This window comes from Vigna radiata, chromosome 5, assembly GCF_000741045.1.
Source record: "Vigna radiata var. radiata cultivar VC1973A chromosome 5, Vradiata_ver6, whole genome shotgun sequence".
Taxonomy (NCBI): domain Eukaryota; kingdom Viridiplantae; phylum Streptophyta; class Magnoliopsida; order Fabales; family Fabaceae; genus Vigna; species Vigna radiata.
In genome coordinates, this window is record NC_028355.1 from 505,466 (window position 1) to 520,470 (window position 15,005).

A 15,005-nucleotide genomic window follows, 5' to 3' on the forward strand; every position below is an offset into this window, starting at 1 on the left:
TATATATAAAGGATATATATATATATATATATATTTATATTTATATATATCTTTTATATTTATATTTATATAGGTTATATATAAATATAAAAGATATATATAAATATATATATATATATATATATATATATATATATCCTTTATATTTATATATATATATATATATATATATATATATTACATTATTATTGATTAAAAGTAATAAAATATATTGTTTATTATAATGTATTTTAAATATGTGAAAGTTTCTCAAATAGTAAAATTTAAAATTTTCTAGTATTATAAATATCAATTCTACTCAATGTTTTTTTGTTGGACGTGTATATATCGCAACTAGCACTACGAACACATTATTTAAGTACACATGTGCATTGTCACAAGTGGCACCAATCCGTTCAATGGACATATACAATTTTTCAGTTTCAATGGATATATTTTAATTTTGCACTTATGTTTCGTTTTTGACCTAAGTCCAAGAATAGTGTAACCAAGTTATGTATTTGCAAACTAAATCCTTCAAGTGAAATATCTAAGTTTGAGAATAATGAAACCAAGTTATACTCAATTTTCAGGACAACTTTAAAACTAATGTTTCATAATAATGTCACCAAGTTATGTCTGAAAATGTAGTCAACTTTAAGCTCAGTTTTCATAATAACTTTAAAACTAATGTGAAGTTTTGCGAATAACATACCATGCTCAGTAATGCAAACATTCCAACATATCCAAATACAAATACAAATACAAAGGGAAATTATTTCATACAAGCAACACTCTCCCTTATTTTGGGAGGAATAACATAGCTTTTACGTGCAACCTTTTGACATTACATGTAACTTTAGGAAAAGTGTTGCATGTAAAAACTTTGCAGTTCCTTTACAGAGAAAGTTGCAGCAAATTTACTAGGAATAATATATAGTAAAATATTCTAATATGTATGTGGTAGTTGAACATTGACCTTAAGATGCTGACTTCTAGAAGAAATAACAAATCTTGTTAACAAGGCAGAATCAAATCACTGCATATATTTAACAGAACTGAATAAACTAGGAGAAAAGACTAGATAAGAAAATGTTCGTTTTTATACTGAAAGATGTTTTACTTTTGTACTGTGTCAGAATATGTTTGGAGGTGACTAAAAGTCAAGTTTTTAATATGAAAATACGACGGGAATTGAAGTTATTTTCTTGAATAAAGATATTTTTACACACACTTTTGAAAAAACATTTATTTGATACGGTGGGGTCCACTTCCTTTTAACTTTTATTGAAGATAAAAGGGTAATTTTAGAAGAAAAAAGTGAAAAATAATGTGTCATTTGAATGTTTTTGCCACGTAGACGTGTCATTGTACCATTGTCTTATTTTCTTTCTGGTATAATAAATATATAAATATAAAATTATCTACATATTTTAGTTTACTTTTTATACAGCTTGATCACCTCAAATACATGTTTTTATACAACATGTTCAACTTGGGCAACAATTACTGTATTATATTGCATATAAATGATATTATTTATCAGGTGTCCCACGAAAATAAATCAATAATACAGAAGAATTAAAAATTATGAATCAACTATACATTAATTCCAAGTAGGTTTTCTAAATGATGCCTTTTAGTGGCGGCTACACTGTGGACTTAAATAATTGAGCATTCACGCTTGAAGCTATGATAAGATAAACTACAGAAGGAGTTTGGAATTTGGAAAGCAGCCATTGACCTTGATTAAGATTGTTCTCCTTTTCAGAATGCCCCAGTTCAAAGAATACGCTTAATAAATTTATATACATCAATCTAAAGTGGGTAAAAAAAGAAAAAATGTTTTCTTAACAATTTATTTTTTATAACTTTTTTATAATCGTTTATCTTATAGTTTATGATTAATTCGTTTGAAATATACTAATCAATAAAATATTAACATATATTCTATTATAAAAAAATTATTAAAAGATATCATTAACATCATCCTCGGTAAAAAAAAAAATTAAGAAGATACAACAAAGTCTATATTATATTTGTAAAATAAAAAGTTATACTTATATAATCAATTACGAATTGTCTTTGAAGATATTACTACCTTTCACAAAGATTAAAACAGCTTATACTATATATATATATATATATATATCAATTATAACAAAAGGTAAATTCTCTCTTATTTTATGGGTGGGGTTCCAATCTTACATTACATGTCACTCTTAAGGGGATTTGTTGCATTGAAATCATCCATAACAATCTTCCGATCCCTTTTGCCACCAAATCCAAAGGGGTATTTCTTTTGTTTGTTGGGATTAAAGAGTCCAAAATGTTTCTCTATCTCTGGACTCTTTCCATTCTCATCGAACATGCCAAAGATATAAATCTCTGTGGGTTTTGAAGGCCTTCTAGGGCTTCCTCTACCAGCACGACGAACCAAATTATCCAAGTACACACGTGCATTGTCGTACGAGGCACCAAAATCTCCACCCGAGGGCCACCCGCTCTCAGACACAACAACCTCAACATAACCAATCCTAGTATTATCAATGGCTGCATGCACTGAATCCAACATAGCATCAAACAAATTCTGGTACCCATATTGGCCATCCCACACCACAACATTGGGTGCAGTGAAAAGAGCATAAGGAAGTGATATGTCACGAGGATTACCATAGTAAGAAAAATAAGGGTACACATTGACCAGTAAAGGTGCACCTGCATACAGCAGGTACCCTATTATAGGGTCTAAGTATGACCTAACATCACCCCTGAAGGAACCCTGTGATGGGGGGTAGGAGTTTCCTATTAGGGTCATGTCAATGGCTGTTGAAACCTTGATTTGATCATGAAGACCTTGTGCCCTTATAGCTTGGTATACATTTTGGACAGCAGGTAGAACAAACTGTGCATACCAAGAGGACCCTCCAACAGGACTCACTTCGTTTCCAACTGCTATGTACTTTATTCTTACACTTGGCCAAAAATTCAACACGTTCCTTTGCACCCATTGACGAGCATTATCAGCATTCGTGGCAAGACCCTGAAGATCAGAGTTTGGCACTCCAAGAATGAGTTCAATTCCTGAATTTCTCAGGGCTTGTAGAGCAGCTTGATTGGGATCGTAAAGTCTCATTCTTCTTATGTTGTTTGATCTGTAAAGACTTATAACTTCATTAGCTGCTGGTAGATTGTTGCCCATCATGCCGTAACACACACCAATCTGCGCATCTGCAAACCAAAACAAAAATCATCGTATCTGTCAAACTCAAATTCTGCAAAAATGATAATTCCAGAAGAAAAAATCATTATAATGTCCCCATTGAAAATGATATTTTTTGGATATATAAAATATGTTGCATTATATATTAAGGAAGATAAAATAAGTTATCAGCAAGCTTATTTCTTCATCCAGGTCAACTGAGTGGCCAAAATAACAAGATTAGCTTGGGATCAAAATAACTTCTCTAAATTTTATATCTACTTCTCTATTTCTTCATCCAGGTCAACTAAAAATATTAATTTCCTTTAATGTTTATGTATTATATTAATTTGCGTAGCAAAAACTTATTATTAAATGGACATAAAAAGATATTAAATAGATTGGGATTTTAATCCAATGATCTAGATAAGTTGAAAAACACCTAACAATGTCTGGTAATGGCAAGCGTAGTTGACTTGTCCATCTATTTTATTTTATTGATGAAGACTTTATAAAGTATTTAAACTTAAAACTTTTATATTTTAATGTTATTATAAATTAGCTTTACATTTGTTATTATTATTGATTTATTTTAAATTTAAATATGTTTTTTACTTTAAATTATTATAAAAAATATATATTTCATCTCTAAATTGAATAATAAAATATTTAATTATTATATTGCATAAAAGTTATGTAAAATATTCTTTTTTTCAAATGGTATGTAAAGTATTTGTTATATAACAAAAGAAGTTTTACGGTTGATTATAATATAACTTGTTTGTGAAAAAGATATATGATTTTTATAGATAAAATATTTTATAAGTTAGTTTAAGAAAATATATTTTTTTATAATAATTTGGCAACAAATAAAATATTTAGCTTGTTTATTTTATAAATTCAATCTCTTTAATTTCGAAACCAAATATGTTTAAAGACTAAGTTATTATATATATATATATATATATATATATATATATATATATATATAATAACTTCTTAACTGGATTTCTAAATTAATTTTATGAAATAATAATTTGTTTTTTCGTTTTGATTTTTTGTTTATTAATTTTCAAACTGGTCAGTGTACTGTGAACTGATACATCATAACTTATTTTTGAGAGACTGATAACTAGAACAAAATCAGATAAAAGAATATCTGACAAACTAGTATGTATATATCATATATATCAATCTATCAGCAAACTTAATGAATGAATGAACAGAAAGCAACAATGAGAGAAACAGACCTGCTGTGATAAGGTTTACTGCGAATAGTTCAAAAAGAAGAAGCAAAGCAGCAAATGAGAACCTCTGGTTTCTGGAGAAGTGAGAGGCCATGGTGGAATATGTAAGAACCACATACGATTAAACTTCATTGTTGCAGTTCTATAAATAGAGTGTTTACACAGCTAGCTCTCCTTGACCATGTCTTAGAAGAAACTTCAATTATTATAATATAATCTTGATGTCTATGTTTACCCACCTATTATTATCTTTCCACCATGAAAAGTCTTCGTCTTCCCAACTTTCTCTTCCAATCTACATCTCAAATAAATCTTGTACGTATGTAAAAAGACAGTCTTAAAAATTATCCATACACTTTTCTCATCGACCTTTATCATATTATTTATTTTACTGTAATTTTTTTTCGTTTTATTTTTATATTTTTTCTACTTTTTTGTAAAAATCGTCACAATAATAGAATTATTAACGGATAAAAAATGATTTAGACAAATTGATTGAATAGTCAAGCCATTGCAGTTCATGCACCTGGAAGTGCCATGGTGATCATGAGCTTTATCCTATCAACAACTTGGTATAGTAAGGACCCACGTCACCAACTCAGAAAGAATTCAATCTATTGTATGTGTGTTTCTCAAAAAATATTTTTGTTGTTGATGGCAACTACGTACTATTCTATTACATAAACCCAAAATAACATACGTGTATGTGCCACAAAATAAATAAAAAATAAAATATTTATTGTATTAACAAACTAGTTTCTCAGCGCAGCCATGTGCAATTGGCTTTTCTCAATTATGCTAGGGCTGCTGAATGAACTTGAAGTGTTTTTTTTTTTTTTTTCATCTAGCAAATTTAATATAGAAATATTGGGAGTATTCTAATCCATTACAACCATATAGACAATGTAAGTAGGAAAAAAAAAAGATTACATCAATCGATCCTTAATTTTAACCCCTTTTAATGTTAACGTTTTCAACAATACCTCCAACAAAAACATACATTAATTATAGTTATATTCCACAACAGAAAAATATGGCATAAGTTCATAGATGTGTATTTGGTTTTGCATATTCTTCATTTGTCGGCCTCATGACTAAAATATTGACTGAACTTGAAAAATATAACTTGAAGTATTAGCCTAAAACTTTTGTCATGTGCAAAGTGTTCAACATGTATAAACACAAATTACATATATTCTATAAACATATAATAGAATATAGTGATTTATTCGAATTAAGAAATTTAATGGAGCTTTTGAAGTTTTTTCTCCATTTTTTTCTTGGTCTTTATGATAATTTGTACGACTTTTTGATAAAATTGTCTCCTTATCTTCTTTTTTTCTTAAAGTAGGTTTAAGAAATGTTGGGTGAGGTAGCTTGTACAACATCAATTTAATAAATTGAGTTGATATTTGTATGTCGTTAACCAATATTAACTTACCAATACTCAGACCATTGGTAAGATGAGACGAGTCAAGTCTTTAACCCTTTTTTTATTATATAAGTAAAATTGAATTATTAAAATTAAATAAGGAGGCTGTGATATAAAAAATTGTAATTGGTTTTATTGTCTTGTTTGATATATATATATATATATATATATATGAGATTGTAAAATTTATCTCGTAAATATTTATAAATTAAATTTTAATTATTGATACGATAAAGTAATTTAAGAATAAAAATTCTTTTAATTTATCTAATTATAAATATTAATTACCAAGTTGAGAACTTTTAGATTATAAAAAAAAGATCCTTATATACAAAATCATTTACATTTTTTATAACCTCCCTTCCAACCAAATCACACTTTCCTTAATAAAAATATCCTTAATTGAACGGGGAAAAAATCGCATAAAAAATCATTTGATAGAGTTGTTTTCAAGGTTAATAGGTAAATTTTCATGGATGATAAATAAACTTCTTGACAGTATTTTTGAACATATATATTTGTGGATACTATTTAAACGAGACTTTAAGAGGAAATACATGTATTGATATGATTCACACAAATTAGCATTCACGTCATTGAATTGATGTATGATATATAGACAACAGACTTAAAAAATTGTGTGATGTTAATTTTGTAAATACATAAACCATGTCTATGTCTGACTTGTAAAGATTAAATGTAAAATAAGTGTTTTACATTTCACTCTTATAAGCCAGAATTAAATTTAGGTTCAATGCTTATTATTTCTTTATAACTCTTTGTATAATTCAATATTTGAATACTTTTATTAACTCTTTCTTTATAATTTGATATACGTTCAATTAATAATAAGTAGATAATAAAATCAAAAAATTATAAAAAAATTAAAATTAGAAAAAATAAAACATAAATCTAATTATATTATAAATAGTTAGAGTTTATCTAAAGATATTTTAAAAAATATTTAATAAAAATATCAATTTTAATAACAATACCAAAATAACATTTATATAAAAAATAAATTTGACTTCAATTTTAAAAAGAGACAAAATTAGAAAAAAAATAAAAATAAAAATAATTCAAAAATACTATGAACTGACATATAACATCTTCTTTAATGGTATTAGTACGAAAGTAATAGTAAAAATTTAATTGTTTTAATTTTTTAAAAATAAAAATGTAATTAAGACAAAATAAAAGTGAAGTAATTCAGAAAAATGATAAAAAAAAGAGATTATCTAAATATTAAACTAAATAATAAATACAGGAACTTAATTGTAAACAGGTAATAATATGTATCATTAATACTGGTACATGGTTTTATCTCTATCACATCACAACATATATGAATGATTTTTTAAATGAATAAAAAATATAAAATATAAAAAAATTTACGAACTAACACGAGATATATAGTTGTTAGTACAATACTAACATTAATGACTAAATTGCATCAAATTTTAAAAACTTGAGACTAAAAAACTTAGGAGACTAAATTTAAAATATTTTGACCAAAATGAGAGCAAATAAATATTTAAATTTTTTTTCTATACAGGTATTTTGGATTTTGTATGGGTTAAGACATGATGTACGTTTGACAAGTGTACCAATCGTTATTGTAGTAACAAAATATCGTCCTCAGGGATTGAATGAGTTGAGTACTAGTTTACTAATTTACGTAATTTTGAGCGACAAAAATATCAAGTAAAATGATGAACATAAACAAATGAATGGAATTCAAATGATATAAACAATGTTAGAGAATTGATTTCGTACCTTTTCATATAAATTCTTCCTCTTTTCAATCGATGTGTTAATTATATTTATCCACTTGAGTTTATTAAGAGCTTGTTTACCCCTAATCCCTTAGATAGGCAAACTTATCCATTGAATTTGAACCTCCAATCACTACAAGAAATATTGGAATTACATACGGATTTTTATATACGGATCTTGATCTGTATGTAATGTAATTATTACATACGGATTTTACATACGAAGATTGAAGGGGGAATTATATATAGATTTTATATACGGATAATCCGTATATAATAATCCGTATGTAATGTTAAACATACAGATCTAAAAAATTATTTTTAAAAGAAATTAAATTTTGATTAAGCCCAATGTACTAAAAATGTAAATCCTAATTCACGTCACTCAAACCTTCTCTCGAGCTCTCGTTTCTCTTGAGCTCTCGTCTCTCAGAGCCTGTACCCTGACTCGAGCTTTCGTTTCTCGTTTCTTTTGGATCTCATCCCAAAGCACAGAAAACACCTCGCTTCCACGCTGTCGTCGTCGCCGTCGTCTCCTGCAGGACCGTGAAAGCTGTTCTAAGGTAATGTCTACCCTAATCTACGAAACTTTCTATTTCTCCCTTTCAACAGTTTGGGGTTTTTCCAACACATCAATATAAAGTGTGCAGTTTTCAAGCTAACTTTTTTTATTTAGGTATATGTAGAGAATTTTTTGTAAAGATATATGTAGGAATTTCTTTATAATTTTTTTTTATAAATTTATAAAGTTACATACGGATTTTCTGTATATAATTATATACGGATATTACATACGGATTATCTGTATATAATTTATATACGGATATTATATACGGATTATCCGTATGTAATTTATATACGGATTATCCGTATGTAATTTATATACGGATTATCCGTATGTAATTTATATACGGATTATCCGTATGTAACACTAGCTACGACAGTATTATATACGGATTTTTGTCCGTATATAATCCGTATATAACCAAAAATTATATACGGATTTTAGGCCTTATATACGGATTTGGGCTGTAGATAATGCCCTTTTTTCTTGTAGTGAATCCCTTAGGCCAGTTACAAAATTAATAAGATCATGAACAACAATTATATCTCAATTTCAAACTAACTAGTTGTGCCCAATTTTCCAATTGTGATAACATCTAATCTGTTCTATTTATAAACGCAAGCAATTACCAATTTCCCAATTGTGAAAATGCTCATAGAATAGGCATTAGAACATAAATAGAACACTGGGATAATTAAAATTAACTAAACATCAATTGAAAAGATTCAGAAATTATAATCCAAAGTACTACATCAAACCTCTAACAAATGGAGAATTAGTTCTGCATCATGTACCAGAAAACCACAAAAGACAAGTAAGAAAAAAGAAAAGAAGGGGAAGAAGTTTTTCTGAACGTTGATCCCCCCTTTTATGTCTCTTTTCCATGTTTTCAAAACTCCTCCACTCTTTTTCCACTAGTTCCTCCTTTTTAGGAGAGTGGTTACTCCCTCTCAATAACTTCCTTCAATTTCTCTTTAATTTTAATCTCTTTAAATCAGTCATAAAAGAGATTAGTAACTGCTCCTGGAAAATTTCACAGTCCATAGAAAAATCCACAATCTGCATGTGCTCTTCTCTACTTCAATTCTACAATTCCTGACGTGAATCCACAGGTTGTGGTAAAAATCACCACTCACTTGTGAAGCTCTCTGTTTTGTCTTCTATTTTCTCGAGCTAACTCCACAGGTCGTGAAAACTTTCACCGCTCAGTTGCTGAACTCTCTGTTTTGCGTCTGCATTTTGGAGCAAAATTCACAGGTCATGGAACTGTCCACAGCTAAGTCATGAAACTCTCTGGTTTCATTTCTTCATCTTAGACATCAATTCTTCCAAAATTGTGATTTTGGCACTTAGAATCACCAATCTACAAGAAAAACACAAAATCCCAATGTATGATCCGAAACAGAGATAATGCATGACTAAATCCTTCAATTAATGCAATTACGTATGCAAATGACGTAAACTAAGATATGAATGCAATTACATTTTACTCACACATCAAGACACTTTCAATATCCTCCATATTAATTTACTTATTAGGTTGATAAAAAAAAGTCGAATAACAAACATTGATTATGTGAAGGATTTGTTGGTGGTAATTTCATAGGTATCTTGTTGGATATGTTACAACTTTCACACATAGCTAATGGATATTTATTCTGTGAACTAAGGTGGAAGTATTAGGTTTGAAATGTGTATAAATCTCCTTCTACATTTGTACAACTCAATTGTTCATATTTTTTTAATATTATAGTTCACGTTATTACTTACATTCTCCTCCAAACAAATTCCCTTTATTATTAAAGTCGAAATACATCAAATTTTATTTCGATGGGTTAAGAAAACTACAGCCTGTCCAAGTATAACAGATTCCAAGTTTAATTAAACATTTGTATTTCAGGAGTTTGTGAATTTAGAACATGTGCTTTTGCATGAGCGTGCCTGACCACCATTGATTCCTGGCGTGAATGTAGCCAGCGAGAAACCAAAGTGTTAAGAAACACATAAACGTTATTATATTCTTTCATATGAAACCTATAATAAATGATAAAGTGGGTTTTTGCTTAATTTGATCTCATATTTTCAATCATTTTTAATGGTTGCTTTCCATTACACATTCTCATCTGCAAACCTCGTACCTCGTTACTCATCGAAGGATATCTATCTTGTTTTTTTCAAACATATCATTCAATTTGCTTATGAATTTCTTTTCTTTTCTTCAATTCTTCAATTTCACTCATGCCCTCAGCAGCCATTGGCATCTTTTAGAAAAGTCAACTGCATTTTTAATGGCTGTACTCAGAAATTTAGTATTCTTCCGTGCACTGAAATACAGCCATGGTATCTTCTACATGCCAAAAAGTTATAACATGTGCAAGGAAATAATTTTTCAGATTGATATTATAATATAGTCAATTTATATTGTTTACTTATATTAAAAATTTATATTACAATAGAATCAATTTATTACATGTATATTTACTTTTTAAACTCTAGACGATATTTTAAATTTATATATCTAATATATACTATCTTCTTTTTATTTTATATATATTACTCTTTTGTATATATACGGTACAACTTAATTACTTTATTTAAATATATTTATTATTGCTAATAAAATATATATATATATATATATATATATATATATATATATATATATATATAGAGGATACTTCTAAAAGTTTTTAACTTCTGAAAAGTTGAAATAAATAAGTGAATTACATTACTAGGAATCGTGACATTAATTAAATCCAATTTCTAGTAAAATATTTAAATATCTCCTATCTATGTATTTATTTATCTATCTCTCTTTATATATATATATATTTTTTTTNAAAAAATATATATATATATATATATATATATATATATATATATATATATATATTTTGGATATAAGTTTTTATAAAAGACTTAGTCAATACAAAATCAAATGAAATATGTATTTGATACGTATAAACAAAGATAATATATATTTTTGTTATAGTTACATTGCTTAATGGGATATAATAATATTTAGTTTTGGAAAATGATATTTTAACACCAATTTTCTGACATCATTTTGACACTGCACACATATCAAAATGTGGTTGGACGATTTCAAATAAAAAAAAACTGTGATTTTTCTCTTCCAAATATGTCCATGTCTCAGTTTTTTTTAATTTGAAATCGTCCAATCACATTTTGACACGTGTGCAGTGTCAAAATGGTGTCAAAAATTTGTGTTAGAATATCATTTTCCTTTAGTTTTGATACTCGTATATAGGTTAGGTTGTACATCGTTTTATATATATAGTTCTCCCAGTTTCAAACTGAGATTTGTTTTCACTATACACGTTTTTTCTTTGTTGGTGGAGAGATATTATAAGATAAGGGTATTGAGTATAACGTGGATAAACATGGAGACCATGATAATATTTATATATTTTTTTATAATTTAAATTGCTTGTAAGACATGGCTTGTGAGTGTATATAAGGGGATTGCAGGAACCAAGTGTGATCATCAATTTCTTCTTTGAGTTGTTTTGTGGTGTGTTACATTTTGCACCATGTCTTCTCTCTTCTCCATTACCAAGATGTTCTCATTCTCCACTCTCATGCTTCTTCTCCAACTGTTCACTATAAACCTTCCCCATGCAGGTTCTCATTTACTTCCACCATTTCTAGGATGGTCGATACATGCATACTATTACACCATATTCTATGCAAATACCACTTTTAATCTTAGTCAATTCAGAAGTTAATGTTTCTTTTATTTTCAAATGATCGGTTTTCATAAGATCGTCTGATATTAAAGCTAACAAAAACTATTTCTTTAAAGTAACCTTCAAATGATATATGTTTGCAACAGTCTAATTTTATAGATTAAAATTTTCATATTTTGCTTGCAGATGCTCAAATTGGCGTATGTTATGGCACAATGGGTGACAATTTACCTCCGGCAAGTGAAGTTGTAAGCCTTTACGTATCAAACAGTATAACAAGAATGAGAATCTATTATACTAATCAAGATGCTTTGAATGCACTTCGAAATTCAAACATTGAGCTCATTCTTGGCGTAGCCAACCCCGATCTTCAAGCGCTTGCAACCAGTTCCAACAATGCTATTCAGTGGGTGCAAAACAATGTCTTGAACTACTTCCCTTATGTCAAAATCAAATACGTGGCAGTCGGCAACGAAGTGAATCCCGTTGGAGCAAACTCTCAGTATGCGCAGTATGTTCTGCCTGCAATTCAAAACATATACCAAGCTATTAGGGCTCAAGGTCTTCAAGATCAAATTAAGGTTACAACAGCCATTGACATGAGCATGTTAGGAAACTCTTACCCTCCATCACAAGGCTCCTTCAGAGCTGATGTGAGGTCATACATAGACCCCATAATCGGCTACTTGGTATATGCAAATGCACCTTTACTAGCAAATATCTACCCTTATTTCAGCTACGCTGATAACCCTACTGACATATCACTTTCTTATGCTCTTTTCACCTCACAAACTGTTGTGGTATGGGATGGTCAATACGGATACAAAAATTTGTTTGATGCTATGTTGGATGCATTGCATGCTGCAATTGATAACACTGGAATTGGTTATGTTGAGGTTGTTGTGTCGGAGAGTGGATGGCCGTCAGATGGAGGGTTTGCCGCCACTTACAACAACGCAAACACCTACTTAGGTAATTTGATTCTTCGTTCTAAAACAGGTACTCCTAGAAGGCCTTCGAAACCTACAGAAATCTATATTTTTGCTATGTTCGATGAGAATCAAAAGAGTCCTGAAATAGAGAAACATTTTGGACTCTTCTTCCCTAACAAGCAAAAGAAATATACATTTGGATTCACTGCATAAAGGAATGGAAGATGGTAATACTACGATAGTGCCCTTCAAGTTACTTGTAATAATAAGATCAAAAGTTTACTATTGTTTGTGTCATCATGATGTTTGTGTGAAATAATAATTATCCTTCGTCTTTGGATACAAAGATGTTGGAATGTTTATAAAGATGAAACTATGTAATATGAGATACTCTCGTACGTCCACTTGTCTTTTTTTAATCTAAATTTTATCTTTTATCCATTTTAATTATAAATTTCAAATTAAACTAATCCAGGTAAATTGTTTCTTTTGATTTAATCGTATAGCTTTTCAATTAACTAATATTAAAAAGAAAAAACGAAATTATTCATAATATAAACAGTTATAAGGAATCGATGGCATGTGCTTATATATGAATGTTAATAAGTATATCTAAAGTTATTATATGAAAGGAAAATTTTAATTAACAAATAATTTTGAAACGCAGCATAATAATTAATCAATTTTAAAATGATTGTACAAAAGAAATTTCTAATTATATGTATAAAATAAGTTTGAGACTGGCCATCATATATAATATAATTAAGTATTTTTACGCTTGTCATTTTGTATATAAGCCTTTTTGTGTTTTTTCTTCTTGCTTGTGATGTTTGGTTTGCAATTTTTGCGGTATCTTTACTTTCATGGTTTTAATTTCCAAAGCTCGTATTAATAAATGTTTTATGCATTATTTTGTCTGCATTCTTGACTATTAACCGTTAATACTATACCATTGCATAATTGAGCTTAATTTTTTACACATTCTTGGATGTTTATAAGTAATTTTTCAGGGATAAAGTTATATTATCATTTTGGAAATGATTATGATTTGTTTGATATATTTTGAAAAATATTTTAAAGATTTGAAATAGTTTAAGTAAAAATTTGTTAACTTTTATGTTTTGATGAATGATGTTATATATTCATTAGCATTTATTGTGTAGAAAAACTAAATATAATTAGAAAGTGTTTTGTTTTTTTAATTAATTAATATACAAAGAAGAATCATGTTTTTATAGACAAAATATTTATTTTGTATATGTGTGCTTTAAGTACTAATTTCATAATTTGTTTTTAAGTACTAATAATAATAAAATAAATAAATTCTTTACAAGTTATTTTGTCATTTAAAAATAATATAAAAATAAAAGTGATATATTTTTAAAAATTTACTGCAATTTTTTTAATAGAGAAAAAATACTTACAAATTCATTTTCGCATAAAAAGTCCCTTGTGGATTTTTTTCAAGAAATTACTTGCGAATTTAAAACATGCAAGAAAATTACTTGCGAAATTTAAATGTGTAGGAAAAAGTAATTTCTATTTTTTAAATTGATTTTTTCACAGAAAAAAATTGTTGTGAATTTTTTTTTTTCTTAAAAGAATTTGCTGAGAATATTTTTCATAAAAAATTTTACAAGAAACTTCCTACGAATTTTAAATTTTATGTTAATTAATTACCTACCAATGCATTACCTATCTATTAAAATTTGTAGAAAAAATGGTAGAAAATACTTTTCATGAAATATTAAATTTTTTAATAGTATATATATATATATATATATATATATATATATATATAATGTAAAAATTTCTCATAAGCTATTATTAGAGTTCTTTGTATCTTGTAAAATTTTCTCGTAAGCTTTCATTAGATCTTTGTATCTTGTGATGAATGTTTTTGCTCTTTCTAATATATAACATTTAATTTTCCCTTTGTTCTGTTATTTATGTATGGTTCTTTTGTTTGAGCAAAATTGAATTGATAGTAAGGTAGAGAAATCAAGGAAGCATATTATTGACTCTCACAATGGAGAAGAGAAGACAATGACTACAGTGACAGTGATGATCAAGCCTGATGTAATCAAAGAGGATACTTTAGTCTTTTTACTATTATCAAAGGGTGCAGTGGTAATCATACGGGTGCAGAAAGTAAAGGGTGGA

General features: G+C 28.0%; 2 protein-coding genes across 2 annotated transcripts; one reads left to right on the top strand and one right to left on the bottom strand.

The window, feature by feature from the left end:
• Positions 1-2,137: 2,137 nt before the first annotated feature.
• On the bottom strand, positions 2,138-4,566 carry LOC106760168 (glucan endo-1,3-beta-glucosidase, basic isoform). Its single transcript, XM_014643623.2, has 2 exons — positions 4,432-4,566; positions 2,138-3,210 (listed from the first exon to the last, which is right to left on the bottom strand). The coding sequence occupies exons 1-2, from the start codon at positions 4,520-4,522 to the stop codon at positions 2,189-2,191; spliced, it is 1,113 nt and encodes a 370-aa protein (XP_014499109.1). The 5' UTR covers positions 4,523-4,566; the 3' UTR covers positions 2,138-2,188.
• A 7,142-nt stretch (positions 4,567-11,708) lies between these two features.
• LOC106760176 (glucan endo-1,3-beta-glucosidase, basic isoform-like) lies at positions 11,709-13,208 on the top strand. The gene is made up of 2 exons (XM_014643637.2): positions 11,709-11,845; positions 12,097-13,208. Exons 1-2 carry the CDS (start codon positions 11,755-11,757, stop codon positions 13,053-13,055), a joined length of 1,050 nt encoding a protein of 349 aa, XP_014499123.1. The 5' UTR covers positions 11,709-11,754; the 3' UTR covers positions 13,056-13,208.
• Positions 13,209-15,005: the final 1,797 nt, after the last annotated feature.

Bases quoted from the DNA above. Each gene is read 5' to 3' on its own strand.
- LOC106760168 (XM_014643623.2), bottom strand. From the start codon at position 4,522: ATGGCCTCTCACTTCTCCAGAAACCAGAGGTTCTCATTTGCTGCTTTG. The intron at 3,211-4,431 runs GTCTGTTTCTCT...TTTGGTTTGCAG, and splicing joins AGTAAACCTTATCACAGCAG to ATGCGCAGATTGGTGTGTGT.
- LOC106760176 (XM_014643637.2), top strand. From the start codon at position 11,755: ATGTCTTCTCTCTTCTCCATTACCAAGATGTTCTCATTCTCCACTCTC. The intron at 11,846-12,096 runs GTTCTCATTTAC...TTTTGCTTGCAG, and splicing joins TATAAACCTTCCCCATGCAG to ATGCTCAAATTGGCGTATGT.